The sequence below is a fragment of the Bidens hawaiensis genome, unplaced genomic scaffold, assembly GCF_021521415.1.
Source record: "Bidens hawaiensis isolate Kalapana, Puna unplaced genomic scaffold, B.hawaiensis_p1.1 tig00022698_1, whole genome shotgun sequence".
Classification (NCBI taxonomy): Eukaryota; Viridiplantae; Streptophyta; class Magnoliopsida; order Asterales; family Asteraceae; genus Bidens; species Bidens hawaiensis.
In genome coordinates this window covers 105,502-123,031 of record NW_027493550.1, presented here as the reverse complement: position 1 = coordinate 123,031, position 17,530 = coordinate 105,502, and the positions used below count along the sequence as shown (strand labels likewise).

The 17,530-nt window shown below is 35.9% G+C and overlaps 2 protein-coding genes across 2 annotated transcripts; one reads left to right on the top strand and one right to left on the bottom strand.

Moving 5' to 3' along the window:
• Nucleotides 1-428: 428 nt before the first annotated feature.
• LOC143566142 (root allergen protein-like) lies at nucleotides 429-1,020 on the bottom strand. Its single transcript, XM_077052914.1, has 2 exons — nucleotides 836-1,020; nucleotides 429-719 (listed from the first exon to the last, which is right to left on the bottom strand). Exons 1-2 carry the CDS (start codon nucleotides 1,011-1,013, stop codon nucleotides 433-435), a joined length of 465 nt encoding a protein of 154 aa, XP_076909029.1. The 5' UTR covers nucleotides 1,014-1,020; the 3' UTR covers nucleotides 429-432.
• A 9,798-nt stretch (nucleotides 1,021-10,818) lies between these two features.
• LOC143566145 (uncharacterized) lies at nucleotides 10,819-11,370 on the top strand. Its single transcript, XM_077052917.1, has one exon. It carries the CDS (start codon nucleotides 10,819-10,821, stop codon nucleotides 11,368-11,370), a length of 552 nt encoding a protein of 183 aa, XP_076909032.1.
• Nucleotides 11,371-17,530: the final 6,160 nt, after the last annotated feature.

Below are 17,530 nucleotides of genomic sequence, written 5' to 3'. Positions count from 1 at the left end.
ATTAGAGACGAGATTCAAGGGGAAATTGATTTCAACAAAAAACAAAAGACAATTGAGTCATTTTTCAAGAAACCTTCATAAATCATTCATGTAATATGTTATATATAAGGAATTATTAATTTATATTTTATATGGGGTCTAAAGAAATTATCAAAAATGTATTATCTTATAATTTTAGCGAATTATTAATTTAGCACCCTATCCCCAAGTCGGGACCGGCAACAAATATTATCTTAAAGAGTTTATTAAATAATCAAGTATTAATTTATCGAGTTTCTACTGTAGATTATTTTAGAGTCACTCAATCATCATTTATTATCACATCAAATTGAAGCATGGTACAACTATTATTTAACTTGAACCTTATCCATTATTTCAAATCATACTGAAAAATATAAAGAAAAATACGTAGATTGAGATCTTTAAAAATGTTTAAGCATGAGCAATGGCATAAGCCTCAATCGCCTTGTAGGTTTCCTCGTGTGTTTCTTTCTCTTTCTTAAGAACCTCTTCAGGTAATTTCTCATCGCCTTTGTAATTATAAGTAACAGTTTGCTGAAACACGCTTCCTCCATCTGAAGAAAGCACAACTTTAACAGTATAGCTAATTGAGTTCAATATACCCATCAAGATGTCACCTTCAATGAACGAGTAGCTAAAGCTATGATTGCTTGCATCTAAGGCATCAACCTTATATTTTCCAGTTGTGAACGGTACAGCTATAGTAAATAAAAAACGAGAATAGCTATTAGTTTAGTTTAAGAATATACATATTTTATGGTATGATTCGTGAGAAAATAAAAAATATTTATTTTCTAAGATCATGGTTTCTTACCATCACCAAATGTGAAGATCTTTATTGTTCCGACATCTCCATTTCCTTCTACCGTCTCAATGGATTTGAAAACTTCAGGCTTAACCTTAGGTGCGATGGTATCAAAATCACTGAAAGTTTTAAAAACTTTGTCAGCAGGATATTTAGAAGGGACCTCAACCTGAAGAGTGGACGACATAGTTAGTTAATTTTTGAGGGAAATATATATGATTTCGTTGCAATGAAATGTGCATAAACACTCTGGTATTTATAGACCGATACAAAGGAGAAGTAAGCCCATCAACTTTGACAGTTTGACCTAAAGCATTCCTCGGATACATGTAAAAACACTTAAATAATACTATTTCTGATATGAATATATGAAAAACCCCATCTTCTATTAAGTTGAATCTTTTCTTTTTCATCTTTTTTCAAAAGATTCGTTTTCTCAGTAGCCATCAACTTTGACCAAAATTTACACAAGTCGATGGAACCCAATCTATATTTTTTTAATAGATTTTATATTGTTTTTCAAACATCTCACATTTACACAAGTGATCTTAAAATAATATATTTTTCTTAATTTCAGTTTTATCTCTTGTGTTATTAATAATTTATTTACCATTTTAACTCATTTAACTTTTATAAGAATTTTATTTATCTAGAATAACTGACACCGCTACAACAATTGTTCCCTGTTGTCAAAGACGACAATTTCTGAACTTTTCCCGACAACATATTGTTGGTAGAGATCTAAAATACTTGTCCCGACAGCATATTGTCGGTATAGCTTCTTCCCCAAAAATAACGTAAAATCTTTCCCCACTACATATCGTCAGGATAAATATTACAAAAACATTTTTAAGAAAATGTTTTATTCTTTAATAGAAACATAAATAACATTTTATAATTATAATAATATAATATTTATTTATCTATACCGACGACATGTTGTCGTGATAGAGTTTAAATATTATTTTTTTTCTTTATCTATACCGACAACATCTAGTTGGTATAGATAAATGGAGAAAATAATATTTAAATTCTATCTCGACAACATGTCGTCGGCATAGATAAATGAATAAAATAATTTTAAGTTCTATACCGACAATATGTCGTCATATGTCGTCAGTATAAGGTAACAAATATTATATTATTATAATTATACCGACAAAATGTTGTCGGTATAAACTTAAAATTATTTTATTCATTTATCTATACCGACAACATGTTGTCAGGATAGAGTTCAAATTCATTCAGTAGGATTCTGCTGCATTTTTCGTTGTTTTCTGGATTGTTACCTTTTTGTCAAATAAATCCATAACACCAAAATCAAAATCCAAAATACACCATTCATAAACTTAAATTATCCTACATCAACATACGACATTAAACCCGCCAAATTGTTCAAAATGCACAAAAGATTATCCAAATGAAACACAACTAAAATGCCATTGCCCTTGTTTAATCATCACTTTCATCATCGGATTCATAAGGTTGATGTTGATTCCATTGTTTCTTGGCATCTTCAAGTATTTTGTCAAACTCTTGTGACATTTTTGCAAACATTTCTTGCATCTGACTTTGTCGTTGTTGTTGGAGTTCGGCTTTTAAACTTTCTTGCCAATCATGTTGTCATGATCCAGAGGAAGAGCCAAATTGAGGTACAACAGGTGGTGCTGCCCTTCTTGCAATATGTCCAATTCCCCGTTGATGCCCGCGTGATTCACCAAAAACATTTCGAAAAACTTCTGAATCGCAATAGTTGTCATCATCCGTTAAATCTAGAATTCTTCGTCTTTCCGCTCTAAGTCGTTCCTAAAATAATAAACATAAATATGCTCATGTTGGTTGAAATGGGTAATTTTGGCCATTTGAACCAAAACCCCCATATTTTGAGTCATTTAAAGTGTGTTATGATCATTTTGGTCCGAACACACTTTAGTTGACCAAAATATATAAGTATTGAAATGGTAAATTTTGACCCATTTGAACCAAAAATTCCATATTTTGAGTTATTTAAAGTGTGTTGTGTTCTTTTAGGCCCGAACACACTTTAGATAACCAAAATACATAAGTTTTGGTTGAAATGGATAATATGACCCATTTGAACCAAAAATCCCATATTTTGAGTTATTTAAAGTGTGTTGTGCTCTTTTAAGCCCGAACACACTTTAAATAACAAAAATATGTTAGTTTTGGTTGAAATGGGTAATTTTGACCAAAATAAATACAATTAGGTCCGAATCACTTACATAGTCTAATCGTGCCGCTTCGTTGACCCATTCGACACCCTTTGTATGGGTTTTCGCAAAACCCTCAACATAACTTGCAGGATTGTTTGAGGTCTATATGTATTGAAAAAATTACTACTAACCCTTTCAGCATGAGATTAAATTAGTATGTCTTTGTATAATAGTTACATTTTTCTTACCTGCACCCAACGCTTTTGTGTGTAAGATTGACTCCCGTGCAACTCACATATTTGTGTTTTTGTCGGTTTCTCTTATTTGCTTCACATTGGTTAGTATTTCTTATTTGAGAAGAGCTTATCAATCACTTCAATCCAACGATCCTCGTCAAAGTCACTTGGAGGACAGAGTTTAGCTAGTTTGGGATTTTCACCCCCATGTATGAAGTCATAATGAGTCTTCAACTCAGTTTTCGTTCCTTATAAGCCCTTTGACATTCACGGTTGATTGTAGCCTCAACTTTAGTCCAGTGATATTTTTCTATAGTGTGCGAAGCAAGATCAAAATAATGCTGTCAGAAAAAGTAATTAGAAAACATATAACAATATATTACAAATATAACATTCTATAATATACTTACATATAATGCATCCCATAATTCATATTTATACTTTGAAGGAACTCTATCCAACCACGATAGTACATAGGAAACTCGCTCCAAATTTGGGTCGACATGAACCTTATAAAATCAGATTGATTATCTCCAACAAACCTGACATGTTCACCAATGAAGACAACTTGAATATGCAAGGGCTGGTTGCCGTTTTGTTCAAACTTCTTCATTAGTTTTTTATTGCATCCCCTCCCACTAGTAACTTTGGGGGTTGCTACAATAATGCACATATTAAAAGGTTAGCAAATTAAAAATATAGTCAACTTTAAGATATAACGTATTTAACTGAAACAAATAACTTACATGACTAGTAACTTGAGGGGACCTTACGTGGGTTCTTGCGAGGTGGTTGATTAGGTTCTCCCCAGTGTGCCCGGGCCACATCTGCCATTCCTGCAAAAATTACAAATTAATAATGTGCAATGAAAATATAATGAACAAAAACAATACATGTGTGTCGTATGTACATACGTACGCTACGTATGTATGTATGTATGTATGCATGTAACCATCTATGTATGAAGTGTAAGTAACCATGTATGTATGTAACCATCTATGTATATATGTATGTATGTATGTAACCATGTATGTATGCATGCATGCATGTATGTATGTATGTTTATATGTACGTATCTAACCATCTATATATGTATGTATGTAACCATCTATGTATGTTAAGACTATGTATGTCCTCAAACATTTTGAACAAATACAAGATACCGACGGGACAAGTCATTTATCATTTTCTTTTTAATTTTTATTTATGGTTATATAAGTTACGTACATTATACATACATACATTGATGGTAAAAACAAGTAAATATTATATTATCCCGACGACATGTGTGTCGGGAAACGTTTTCAATTTTTTTCAAATGTTTTTTAATTTTTTATTATTTGTTTCTAATTTAAGATGATATAATGGAAAGGAAAATAAAATAAACACTCTATCCCGACAACGTCTTCGGGATTGGTTAGTTATTTTTTTATAATTTATTTCTTATTTAACATGATTTTAAAGGAAGGAAAATAAAAACACTCTATCCCGACGACATGCCGTCGGGATTGGTAGTTAATTGTTTATTCTTTATTTCTTATTCAACATGCTTTTAAAGAAAGGAAAAATAAAATATAAACAATCTATACAGATGGCATGTCGTCGGGGATTGGTTAGTTACTTTTTATTATTTATTTCTTATTTAAGATGATTTTAAAGAAAATGGAAAATAAAATAAAAAAACTCTATCTCGACAACAAGTCGTTGGGATTGGGTAGTTAATTTTTTATTTTTTATTTCTAATTTACGATGATTTTAAAGAAAAGGAAAAATAAAATATAAAAAATCTATTCCGACAAAAAGTCGTCGGGAAAAGGTTTCGAGTCAAAGGTTTGGTTTAGTCAAACACTCTCTCGCGTATTAACAATTGACATGTGTATTGACCAGTCAAGAAATTTGGGATTTTCTATCTCGACAAATAGGGTTGGATATACCGGACGACATCATGTTGTTGGTATAGGTGTTGTCGGGATAAGCTCATATTCTTGTAGTGTACGTTCATTAACTCAACAAAAATGTTCATTTGTTATAAATATCTATTTCTCAAAACCCCTAGTATAAGTTTTATTATAAATAGAGTTGTATTCAAAATACTATCTTGTATACTAAAATTTAGTATTAATCCTAAATAATAATTTATTAACATATATTAAGCTTTTGTTGAGTACTTTTGGGTGAGTAGTTGTGGTGCTTTTTGTGTGTGGCAGGGTGTTCTTTGACTTGCAATGCGTGGTTTTACATATATAGATTGAGTGTTCTATTGTTTGTGTTTGTGTGATTAGATACAATCATAGACCGTAGGAAACATGATCATTACTTGAGACCATGTCCTGAAACAAGGGGTGTAGGTAAGGGTAAAGATAGGGAGCATATATTGCGTTTGGCTTCTTGGAATGTATGAACACTAAATAATAAGTATCTAGAATTGGTAGATGTGCTTAAAATACATAAAGTTTAGATAGCATGCCTACAAGAGACTGAGTGGAAAGGGCATAGAGGGGTCAAGTGCAATGGGTATAAATTGTGGTACTCGGGGTATGATGGAGCTAGAAATGGAGTGGGGTTTCAAGTGGCTAAGGTGTCACACCCCGACTAGCACAATGCGGAAGCGTAAAACGGGAATGTAACAGACACCTCTGATATCAACACATTGTTTATAAAGAAACATTACAAATTAATTTACAATATATTACATTTCTTCGTTCTATCATTGTTTTACAGTCTAGGCAATACAAACAAAACTAGTTCGTTAACTATACATTCTTACTACTATTGCCCTTGCTTCTATTCACATAGCATCAACCACACACCTCAGGCAAGTAACAGATCACCAAATCATTCCAATTTAGGTACACCTGAAAAGCAGTTTAAAACGGGTCAACTACTAGAGTTGGTGAGTTTCACGAGTTTCAAGAAAACAGTAATGAGTATTCACAAGTCAACACTTGTAATCATGAAATAAGTATGTATGTATGTAAATGATGCATGTGATGTAAATATGCTAAGCTACAGTGAAGCCTGGACTATTCGTGCTGCGTGCCTCCATTTCCTACGCTCAATCAACCACTGTGGCCCCTTTCCGCCCACAACATGCCCCGGTAGCTATGTCTAACACTACATAGCTGGTTCGTAAAAATGAAATATGGACATGTACAAACGGGATAATGTCTCAGCAACCGTGGTGACCCCGCCTGGGTTTGTCAAACCAATAGTACTATTCACAAGCCACCGGCTCGAAGTAATCACTGTGATCGTGGGGACTTTCGTGTGTTAGTACTTAGATAATTCACATCATTACATGTTACAGATAAGTATATGTAATCAAACATGCTTTTCACCCCCAAAAGTTCGCAAAACAGTTAAAAGTGGGGTCATGAAACTCACGGTTTAGTAGATAATCAGAATTGTATCGGCTCGTGGTTTGTTCGGTCCGCTATCAGTAGTTCCTATAATCAATATTATAATAATATTAATACTTTAATATTATTATAATCTCAATACTAAACTGGGTTGTATAACTAATCTGGGTATAGTTGGAATGCCCAGAAAGTGGCAATAGGCTTAGGTTGTGATGTTGTTCAATGTCTAATACTTAAAACTGAACTTGGCTCAGATTCCCGTTTTCCCAGCTGGGCCAAGTTGTTCGTTTACGCGTTCAGAAAACAGTTATGGGAAAATAAGCTTGGGTAAATGTATTGGTTAATAAAATGATTAAGTTATAAAGAAAGATCACATACTGGGGTCCCGGATTAGCCACGGGGCCCGTTTCCGTTTATACAGTTTGATTTGAGAAGAAACGCGCATAATCCACCCGGATTGTCCAGGTTTCTCATAGAAAAGTTCATTTTTACTTAATTAGCCCAAAAATATGATTTTTGATCACTCTTGGTGTTTTGATATTCCCGCAGATTCACTAGTCGCGAACTTGCCGGTTTTTATAAAAACTGAATTTGTTTAATTTCGGATTAGCATAATTAATTAACCGTTAATCATTAAATTATGAAAATTTAACCACTTGTCAATTAAAATATGTAGATTTTAATAAAAATATTTCTGGAATTTATTTACTGATTTATTAACTTATAAAAATTCATTTTATCAGCTATATTTCGCCTGAAAATCGTCCGTTTACCCCAAAAAATTTCCAAAAATTCCACAAAAATTCATGAATACTCAAATCATGTCCCAAAACAACCTGTATCAATTCCAGAATGTAAAAAGCTTGTGCAATATTCTTTTCGGCCCAAATTCGGCTGTAAAAATTCACACGAACGCAAATAAACAAAACACCTTTAAATTTCTCCAAATGATCCCAAAATTCATATTTAATTAAAATACATCAAATCTGATTTTCCAGAAAAATTTCATAATTTTTGAAGTATTTTAGCTATTTTTCCCAAATAAACGTCCCAATTCGGTAATAAATTCGCCAAATATTCTCGGGTGGTCGAAAAATTACCAAATTTGAACAGGGACTCATTGACATGGTTCAAAATGTCCCTGAAAAATTTCAAGTCCTAAAAATATGCACATCACAACCTTAACCTAAATAGCCCGTAAGCGAGTGTTTCGGCATTACCTTAGCGGGTTTGGCTCGTTTCCGACCTTTTAATCGAGTTTTTAGGTTCTTGTGCTTCTAAGCAAGCTAGGTATAAGTCCTATATCACAAATCAAGCAATATTTCATCAACATAACAGCCCTTAACTTAGGGTTTCGGCTAGTGCACAAAAACGAAATTTTGAACCGTAAAAACGTCGTTTCAATCCTTTAATCCGTGTTTATGGCCAAAAAAACTATCAAAACAGGTTCCTTACCATGTGTATGATCAAAACATGTTTATGGACCATTTTTAGGATTTTTACACGGTTAGGAATGATTTTTAGTAACCAAGACACGTTTTTATGGTATTAAACAAGTTTAAACAAGTAAAAAGCTACTTATTTAAGCTCCTTACCTTAGGTTTTCTTGCTGTTTTTGGCTGGAGAAGAAGTTGTGTCCAGAATTTTCAAGGAAATGATGTTAAAATATCTTGGATCTAGTTTAAATATGAAAGAACTAAAAGGGGGGGGGGGGGGGGGGGTTTGCTGTTGCGATCGGGATTTATATGGGCCCACCTTGGGCCCATTTTGGCCCAAGTTTCTGATTTCTCAAGCCCAAACACGAAAAGCCCGGTCCAAATTTAGTTCGGGTTCGGTCTTTGGCGCGAAAAACTTATCGGGTGCGTTAAACAGCGCGAAAACGAGTGTTTTTCGGCTAGTTTTGTGTAAAATTATAAAAACATACTATATATTTGTAAAAATCAAAAATATTTTCACGGATCGCTTAAAACATTTCAAATAAGTGTTTGGTAAGTCTTTTTCGGCTTAACGGATGATACAATGCTTGGTTTGTAACTATCTTTTGCGTTTAAATCTATAGCGGGTAGTTAAACGAGCATGTTTTCGTTTAACTTGTTTGCTATCAAACTAAGACCATATTTCTAATGTTTTAGCTTGTATAGATCGTATATCACTTATAGATGCCCCCCCGAGATATCTGGGTCATAACCCGACCCGTTCAGTTAATCGTTCGTTTGTTACGCAACAGGCGTTTATTTGCTTAATCGGTAAATACGTACTGGGGTGTACCTTGTTTTGGCTCAAATGTCACATAAGGAACTACACACTAGTGTGGTGGAGGTGATAAGGCGTACATAATGGATTATGGTGTTAAGATTAGTACTGGGGGGGAAGTAATAGCAGTAGTTTGCACCTACGCGCCTCATGTAGGCTTAGGGGATCAGGAAAAGAGAGAATTTTGGGATTGCCTAGGCGTAGTGGTAGGGGGCATACCTAGAGATGATAGGATTTGTATAGGAGGTGATTGTAACGGACACATTGGTAAGGTTAATGACGGTTTTCAAGCCGTACATGGGGGTTTCGGTTTTGGTGACAAGAATGAGACCGACACAGATCTTCTAGAGTTTGCGGTGGTCCACGACTTAGGTATTATAAACTCTTACTTTAAGAAAAGAGAATCTCATTTGATCACTTTTAGCAGTGGGGGACACAACACAAAAATTCACTACCTTTTGATGAGGCAAGGAAACCAATGTTGGTGGAAGGACTACAAATTCATGCGTGGGGAGACAGTTGTGGCTCAACATCGACTGCTGGTGGTAGATATAGGCTTTAGACATAAGCTGACTAAGCAAGAGAGGAAATGTACAACTAGAATTAAATGGGGAATTTTGAAGGACGACAATCTTTGACTGTTTAAGGACAAACTCATGTTGCAGACATTGATTCGACTAGATGGAAGCTCAACTCAGATATGGGAAGCTATGGAGACAAAGATCATTCAAGTAGCAAAGGAGACTCTCGAGGTCACAACAGGAAAGGCAGGTGGGCATAAGGAGTATTGGTGGTGGAATGAGGCTGTACAATACAAGATAAGTGACAAACAAGGAAGTTTTAGGGAGCTTATGAAGTGCACGAATGATGAGGAGCGAGTAGGATTGAGGGAGACTTATAAAACGACCAAGAGATAGGCGAAGAAGGCAGTGCCAGAAGTAAAGAACACAGAATATAAACGGATGTATGAACGCTTAGAAACAAAAGATGGGGAGCATGTTATGTTTAAGATTGTCAAAGCCAGGGAGTGTAGAAGGCAAGATCTAGGGCCTGTGAAGTTTATAAAGGATACAGATAGGCATGTACTGGTTAAGGATCAGGACATCAAGCTAAGATGACAAACCTACTTCCAAAACCTTTTTAACAATGTGAGAGCTACTAAAAAGAATATGACTACATAACCTTTCAACGACAACACCCGAATAATTGCTACTGCCAACGGATCACATGGGAAGAGGTGCAGACTGCACTCAGGAGGATGGGAAGGGCTAAGGCGGTCGGCCTAGACAACATACCCATCGAGATGTGGAACTGTTTGGGAGAAGAAGGAGCCATTTGGTTAACTACTTTGTTCAATATTATCCTCAAATCTAGTAAGATGACAGACCAATGGAGGAGCAACGTCGTAGTCCCTATCTATAAGACCAAATGTGACGCCCAATGTTGTGGTAACTACAAAGAAATTAAGCTACTAAGCCATACTATGAAGCTATAGGAAAGGGTGATTGAGGTTAGACTTAGAGCATGTTTGGGATTGAGTTTGAGAAATGCTTATTGGCTTTTCCAAAAATTCATTTTGAAAAATCAGGATTTGGGGCTTTTAAAAAACTGGTTTTTAACCCTTTCAAAAAGTTAAAATAAAAAAGATTTTAGTGATTGCCAAATACATTTTAACTTATTGGCTTTTTTTAAAACACCAATAAGCCAATAAGCATTTTTCAAACTCAATTCCAAACATGCTTTTAGACGGGTAAATCAGGTTACGGTGAACCAATTTGACTTCATGCCGGGGCGTCCACCATAGAGGCAATACACATCATAAGAAGATTGATGAAAAAGTATAGGGAGAAGAAGAGCGACCTTCATATGGTGTTTATTGACCTAGAAAAGGCGTACGATAGTGTGCCACGCCAACTGCTTTGGGACTGCCTAGAGGTAGAGGGGTCCTGAGAAAATATAGGGAGATAATTATGGATATGTATGCTAGGAGTGCTACAAGTGTCCGTGCGCTCGTGGGGGATACTAACCTCTTCCCCATGGAGGTAGGCCTTCACCAGGGGTCAGCGTTGAGCCCGATTCAGGAGACACTCCCGTGGTGCATGATGTTTGCAGACGATATTGTGTTAGTTGCTGAGAGAATACAAGATCTTAACGTGAGACTAGAGGAGTGGCGAACAACCTTAGAGAAAAAAGATTTAAAGATTAGTCGCTCTAAAACGGAGTACCTCAACTATGATTTTGGTGGAGTAAATGACAATGAGGACATCCAGATCACCATTGAAGGACAAGTGGTTCCGCAAGTAACGAAGTTCAAGTATCTAGGATCATTTGTCCAGAGCGATGGGGATTTAGATAGTGATGTGGCCCATAGAGTTCAGGTTGGATGGTATAGATGGAGAGCAGCCACAGGTGTATTGTGCGACAGGAGATTCCCAACTAAACTAAAGGAACAGTTTTACAAGGTCGCAGTTAGACCTACAATGTTATATGGAACAAATTGTTGGGAAATCAAGAAGGCATAAGAGCAGAAGATGGAGGTAGCAGAGATGAGAATGCTACGCTGGATGTGTGGGCACACAAGGGTATACCAAATAAGAAACAGTGTGTTTCGGGAGGGATTAGGGGTAGCTAACATATAAGACAAAATGAGAGAGTGGAGATTGAGATGGTTTAAACATGTGAAGAGAAGATAGACAAGGAATCATGTTAGATCCATAGAAAACATTACTATAGAGGGGATGAGGGGTAGTGGCCGACCTAAATTGACTTGGGATGAGAGGATTAGGCATGACTTGCTAGACTTAAACCTCTCTGAGGACATGGTTGAGGATAGGAATTCTTGTAGACGTATAATTAAAGTTAATGATTTTTAGGGAGAAAGTAATACCTTAGGGGCTTCTCTTTACCTTTTTTTGGATCACACGCCATTATGTTATTTTCTTTTTATATATTATGTAGTTTCTTTTTTGTATTTTATTCTTATTATTTCAATATATCTATATATTATTATCATTATTATTACTAAGTGTTATTATTAATTATATTACTGTTGAACTTTGATTGCCTTTTATATTCTCCCATACATATGATTTTTAGAGCCGAGGGTCTCTCTCGAAGCCACCTCTCTATTCTATTGGATAGAGGTACGGTGTGCCTACATCCCACCCTCCCCAGACCCTACTTATAGCTTTGCTATTGGTGGGATTTTCCACCGGGTATGATTAATTGATTGATTGATAAATAGAGTTGTGTTTAAACTCGAAATCAAACATTCTTTTAGTACCATAATTCCAGTGAGCAGACTAACATTGAGCAATGTTAGACATTAGATTTTTGATATCATAAACAGGCGATGTATTCGGGATAACCTCAGGATACAATATCCTCCCAAGTAACAGGTATCCTTAATATGTTGTTTGACTAACAGTTCAATCGTCTTTCTTGAATGTTTACCAGGTCTTGTAACGTCCGCATGATCTCCTGAAGACTCGGACCACTCAGCAACTACTTCAAAAACGTGCTAAATGGAAGACAACGGATATTTGTTGATTTATACTTTCATTTCCTGATTTTTAGGCATGTTAGTTAGTTTATTTTTGTATAAATAGAGCAACTATCTCTGGATCAAAACACACAACTTACACAGTAGCAATAGCAATCTTCTGTAACACAATTCAAAGAGAAAAGCTCCAACACTTGTAACCTTTTTTCGATTATTAATAAACTGGTGGTGATATTTTTCACCGCCCGGGGCTTTTTTCTTGTTATCCTCACGATAACGGGTTTTTTCCTCGCAACAAATCATTGTGTTATTTCATTTTTACGTTCATTTTCATTTAAGCACCACACCTCACTCACTAATTTGGTTACGAAATTACACTTGTTAATTTTTACCCAAAACAATTTGGCGCCCACCATGGGGCAATCGGTGCTTCAACCCTTCAAAACCATTTACTTCGTCCTCAATTACTTTCATCCCTTCATCATGGCCTCACAACCAAAAACCAGTTCCATCTTTGCTCCAGTGGTCACCACTTCTTCAAGTGTCAACCCTTGTCCTCCACTAGTTCTAAAGAAAAATACTCAGCCCAGAGGAGAACTTCCACCATACTCGGGAATCTCTACACGGGTAGATCCAGTTATTTCTAACAATGACATTTTTACTTGAAACAGGTTAAAACTCTCATGGAACATCAAGAAAAAACCAACTCGAAGTTGTTCAAAGAGATTGAAGGGATCAAAAAGAAGCTGGGGCAGGAGGCTACTCCAATCATGCCAGGATCATTGATTTTGATTCTCCAGGATCATCTATCCTCCAGAATCATGGATCCTTGGGGCCACAGCCAACAAGGACTCCGTCTTAGCAGCAGTCAGGATACTGGGGAATTTACCCTCTGGTATCCTCGGAGTTACCCAGACCTACGAGGCTAGACTCCATCAACATGCAACCTCGTTCAACCATGCCAGCCAGCTTATTCTCGTCAGGATCTCCCATAGTGTCCTCTGAAGTGCATGTTGGGGATGACATCCCTATGCAGACATTACCTTATCCTGAAGCTACTTTCACTGGAGATGCTAGTCGTCAAGGCTCAAGATACCAGATACCTAGCCACAATCTCGGTAACAATTTACTTAATGCAAATTTATACACTAACCGTGGATCTGTGCAGGATAAAGGGATATCTTTTGAGATAGCCAGAGAATTGCAGAAAATGAAGGATATGATTTCTAATTTCCTGGGATAATACGTCCCATAGCTGATGTTCCCGCAGGCAGCCACAGGTTATCCTGATTCACCTGGCCTATATGTGATGTGGAGATCCCCAAGAAGTTCCAAACTCCCAGCATGAAGCTGTACGATGGCACTATGGATCCCGAGGAACATGTAGCCCAGTATACAGAAAGGGTGGAGATCAACCCCGTCCCCATTGACATCAAAGAAGCTTGACTATGTAAGGGATTCGGTTCAACACTAACGTGACCGGCTCTGAAATGGTTAATGAGTATTCCTTCCAATACTATTACTTCATTTGCTCATTTGATTAACTTGTTCAATAATTAATTTTCTTGCAGTAGATCTTTTGAGAAAATGACAGGTGATTTATATAGAATAGTTCAACATAGTATTGAATCCTTAAGGGACTACATAACTAGATTTAGCAGGGAAGCTTATATCCCCAACCTTGACTTGGCGGCTACTGTTGAAGCTCTCAAGATGGGATTGAAGAAAGATTCTCCTTTCTATGACGATCTTGTCATGACACCATGTAGGAATCTTGACGAAGTCAGAAACAGTGTATTGAGATATATTCGGCTAGAGGATGACAAGAAGTCTCATGGAAATCTAATCATCCCGAAATACAAGTCTACCAACAGAAAGTCAGATTCTCCACAAAAGTTCTCCAGGCCTAAGCCTTATTCCAAACAAGATAGTCCTAGGATAAATGCCGTGGAAGAAGACGAAGATGATGAGGAGTATCCTAAAATCTCCGAATATTGTTTTAACATTGATATTGGTGGTGTGATAAGTGCCATGTAGGATTTAGGTGACAAGGCTAGATGGCCCAAGAAAAATGTAAAATCCGGATCTAGCAAAGACAAGTCCAAATGGTGTGCATTCCATGAATACTTTGGTCAGCGCATGGACGATTGTATAATACTTTGGAAAGAAATAGGATACATTCTCAGCAAAAGGTACCTAAAGGAACTGTTTTGGAAGAAACAAGACAAGAGTCAGGATCCTGCCAAGATACCTGAAAGGGCACCCTCTCCATCACCTGGAGCAAAGGTCGTTGCCTTTATCTCAGGAGGCTCAGACATTTGTGGAACCTTATACTCAGCAGCCAAGAAGCGTTGCAAAGATGGATAACGGAGAAAGACCTCTTCGTACCTCCACGTTGACCACCCAAAAGATTATATCCTTCGAAGAGGAGGATCGATGTGATCTTCAGGACCCCACCATGACGGTTTGGTAATTACTTTACGTATAGCTAACTGTTTTGTGCGCAGGATACTTATAGATGGCGAGAGCTCCTTGAACATCATCCAAATGGATGCCTTGAAGAAAATGGATATCCCTGAAACTGAGATTATCCCGAGATCCTCAGTCCTCGTGGGGTTCAGTGGGGAAACCAAGAATACATTTGGAGATATCAAACTGCTATTATACATAGAGGGAGTAAACTCTCTACAAAAATATTTTGTTATTGACTCATTATCTTGTTGTAATGTGATCTTAGGCAGGCCTTGGATCCATGACATGAAGGCAGTACCCTCAACTTACCATAAGTGTGTAAAACTTCCAAGTCCTTGGGGTGTTATCAAGATTGAAAGTGATCAATAGTGTTGGGGCCAGGATTCTTGATTCTTGTAAATCGGTTATCTATGGTAGCTGTTTCCAGGACTAAGGATCCTCAATGGTTTAAGGATCCTCAACAGTTGATTTCAAATATGTTACGATCTATTTTTGCAGGTATTATCACGTGTTTACCAGAAGGCCTATTTTTACGGATGGGATATTTTACCAGTCTTCCCCGCTCCTCCACGCTCTCGAACGGTCATGGAGAAGTAGTAAACAAAACGTGGTCAATATTATAGCTAAATTAGTTAATAGCTGATGTGCTAAAAGTAGTCTTAATAATTATTAACTAAAATTATGCTAATCTAGACAATAAGTAATAAATTCTAGACTCTCTAAAACTCGACTAAACTACTAATCGGCAAGTGAACCGATCGAATCTAGTAAAGCTAAGTAAGTCCGGATATCGAACCCACGAGACTCTTTAAATTACGTTTATTAGCTAATTAGACTCGACTACAAAACACGACTTATTAACTATATTTGTTTGGGGGATTTTTATTTAAAATACTAATTTAATACTATAATTAAAAACTAATTAAGAAAACAAGTAATTTAAACGAAAGCAAAGTTTGTTATTTAAAATAAGATGATGATGAGAAAACTACCTAGGCTAGACTCCCCTAAATTTCAGTAATGAATTGACTCGGGAAAATATTTAGTTATGGACAGGGATCGTAAAATAGACACTTAAAAGAAAACCAGAACATGACCCTTGACCCTTCTTAAGAGACACCTATGGATTTCTAACAAGTTTTAATGCACACCAGTATTAAAAATCAAGTTCACTTACGGTCACCTAATTATTTATGACTTAGTTCCTTTATATGAAATCCTACCTTACAGCGCGGAAATCAAAGGTAGTTTAATATATTTAATTGACTCAATAGATAATAATTAAATAATCAAACCTAGACGGACTCCTTACGAAGAACTAAATCTAGCAAGATCAAATAATAAAGATCTATCAATAACCTAGCACCTTACAGCTATTTAGGTTAGCAGTACACTTAGGTTTATTTAATTTATAATTATTATTTGATCTTAATGCATATCAATCATAAAATAGTCAAAAACACAAAGTAGATGACCTAATAGCAACCTATCATAATGACAAACAATAATCAAGACAACTATGGAATAATAACAATTAATCAAACAATCCTAAATATCCATATGCATCAATTTAATATAATTAAACCTTTTACTAAATCATAAAACCATAATGATAAATAAATCCCAAATCAAAACACAACGTTAAAGTAGGTTCATCATAAGCGTAGGCAGTCTATAATGTTTAGCCTAGCATCATAAAATAAAACAAAACAATAATAAAGGAATTCATGGTAAAAAATAAAAGAAACGAAGGATTAAGGGCGATAAAACCCGTGGTCTTCGTTCTTGATCAATATGCTCTCCACCGTATGATTCCAAGCCTCCAAAACCTCCAAAAGATCTCCTCTTGAGCTCTCAAAATTGTATGGCTCTTCAGGTTATTATTAGGGTTAAGTTTATGGGTATTTATATAGACTTTCAAGGCTCATAAACTTAAAATTAGTAGAAGATTCTGGAAATCTGAGCCCATAAACTTAATATTTGTAGAATATTCTGGAAATTTGAGCCCACAGACTTAATATTTTCTAGAAGATTCTAGAAACTGAGCCCAAAGTACCACGTGACGGGCCTTCTCCCATTTTGCTTGTTTTCGCTTGTTTTTCGCCCTCTTTTCATGATTGAAACCCGGAACCTAAAATATTCAAATAAATTAGTAATATACAAATTCTAATAAAAACCAAACGAAAACTAATAAAATATTATATTAAATATACAAGGGATTTATATATATTTAGCCTTATATCAATAGCCGTTGTAACCTTATTTATTTATACTGAGTTATAGCTTATCATAACACACAACACATAGCATACTGAGAATCCTACTTGCAAACACTTTGTACTCACGATCAGCTATAGTCTCACCTTTTGTAATCTTTTCGAGTTCAATATAATCGGTATTGATAGTTTTCACTACCTGAGGTTTTTATGCCGGAGGGATACTAGTTACCAAGGGTTTTTTCTCGTATAAATCTTGGTGTTCATTTTTCATAATAGTTACTTTGATCATATTTGTTCATACAAGCACCAATCCTCACATACGAATTTGGTTACTTGATCCTTAGATCGATTTTTGACCAAAACAATCTGGCGCCCACCGTGGGGAATTGGTGCTTTAATCCCAAAAAATTCTTAACTTTATTCAATTCCTACATTCAAAGTTACCACTCAATGGCCTCTCCATGAAAAACCGTTTCTACAACCGCTGCT

Excerpts from the sequence above, each read along its gene's own strand:
- LOC143566142 (XM_077052914.1), bottom strand. The coding sequence starts at position 1,013 with ATGTCGTCCACTCTTCAGGTTGAGGTCCCTTCTAAATATCCTGCTGAC. Across the intron at positions 720-835 it reads GATCTTCACATTTGGTGATG|CTGTACCGTTCACAACTGGA; the intron begins GTAAGAAACCAT and ends TATTTACTATAG.
- LOC143566145 (XM_077052917.1), top strand. The coding sequence starts at position 10,819 with ATGGATATGTATGCTAGGAGTGCTACAAGTGTCCGTGCGCTCGTGGGG.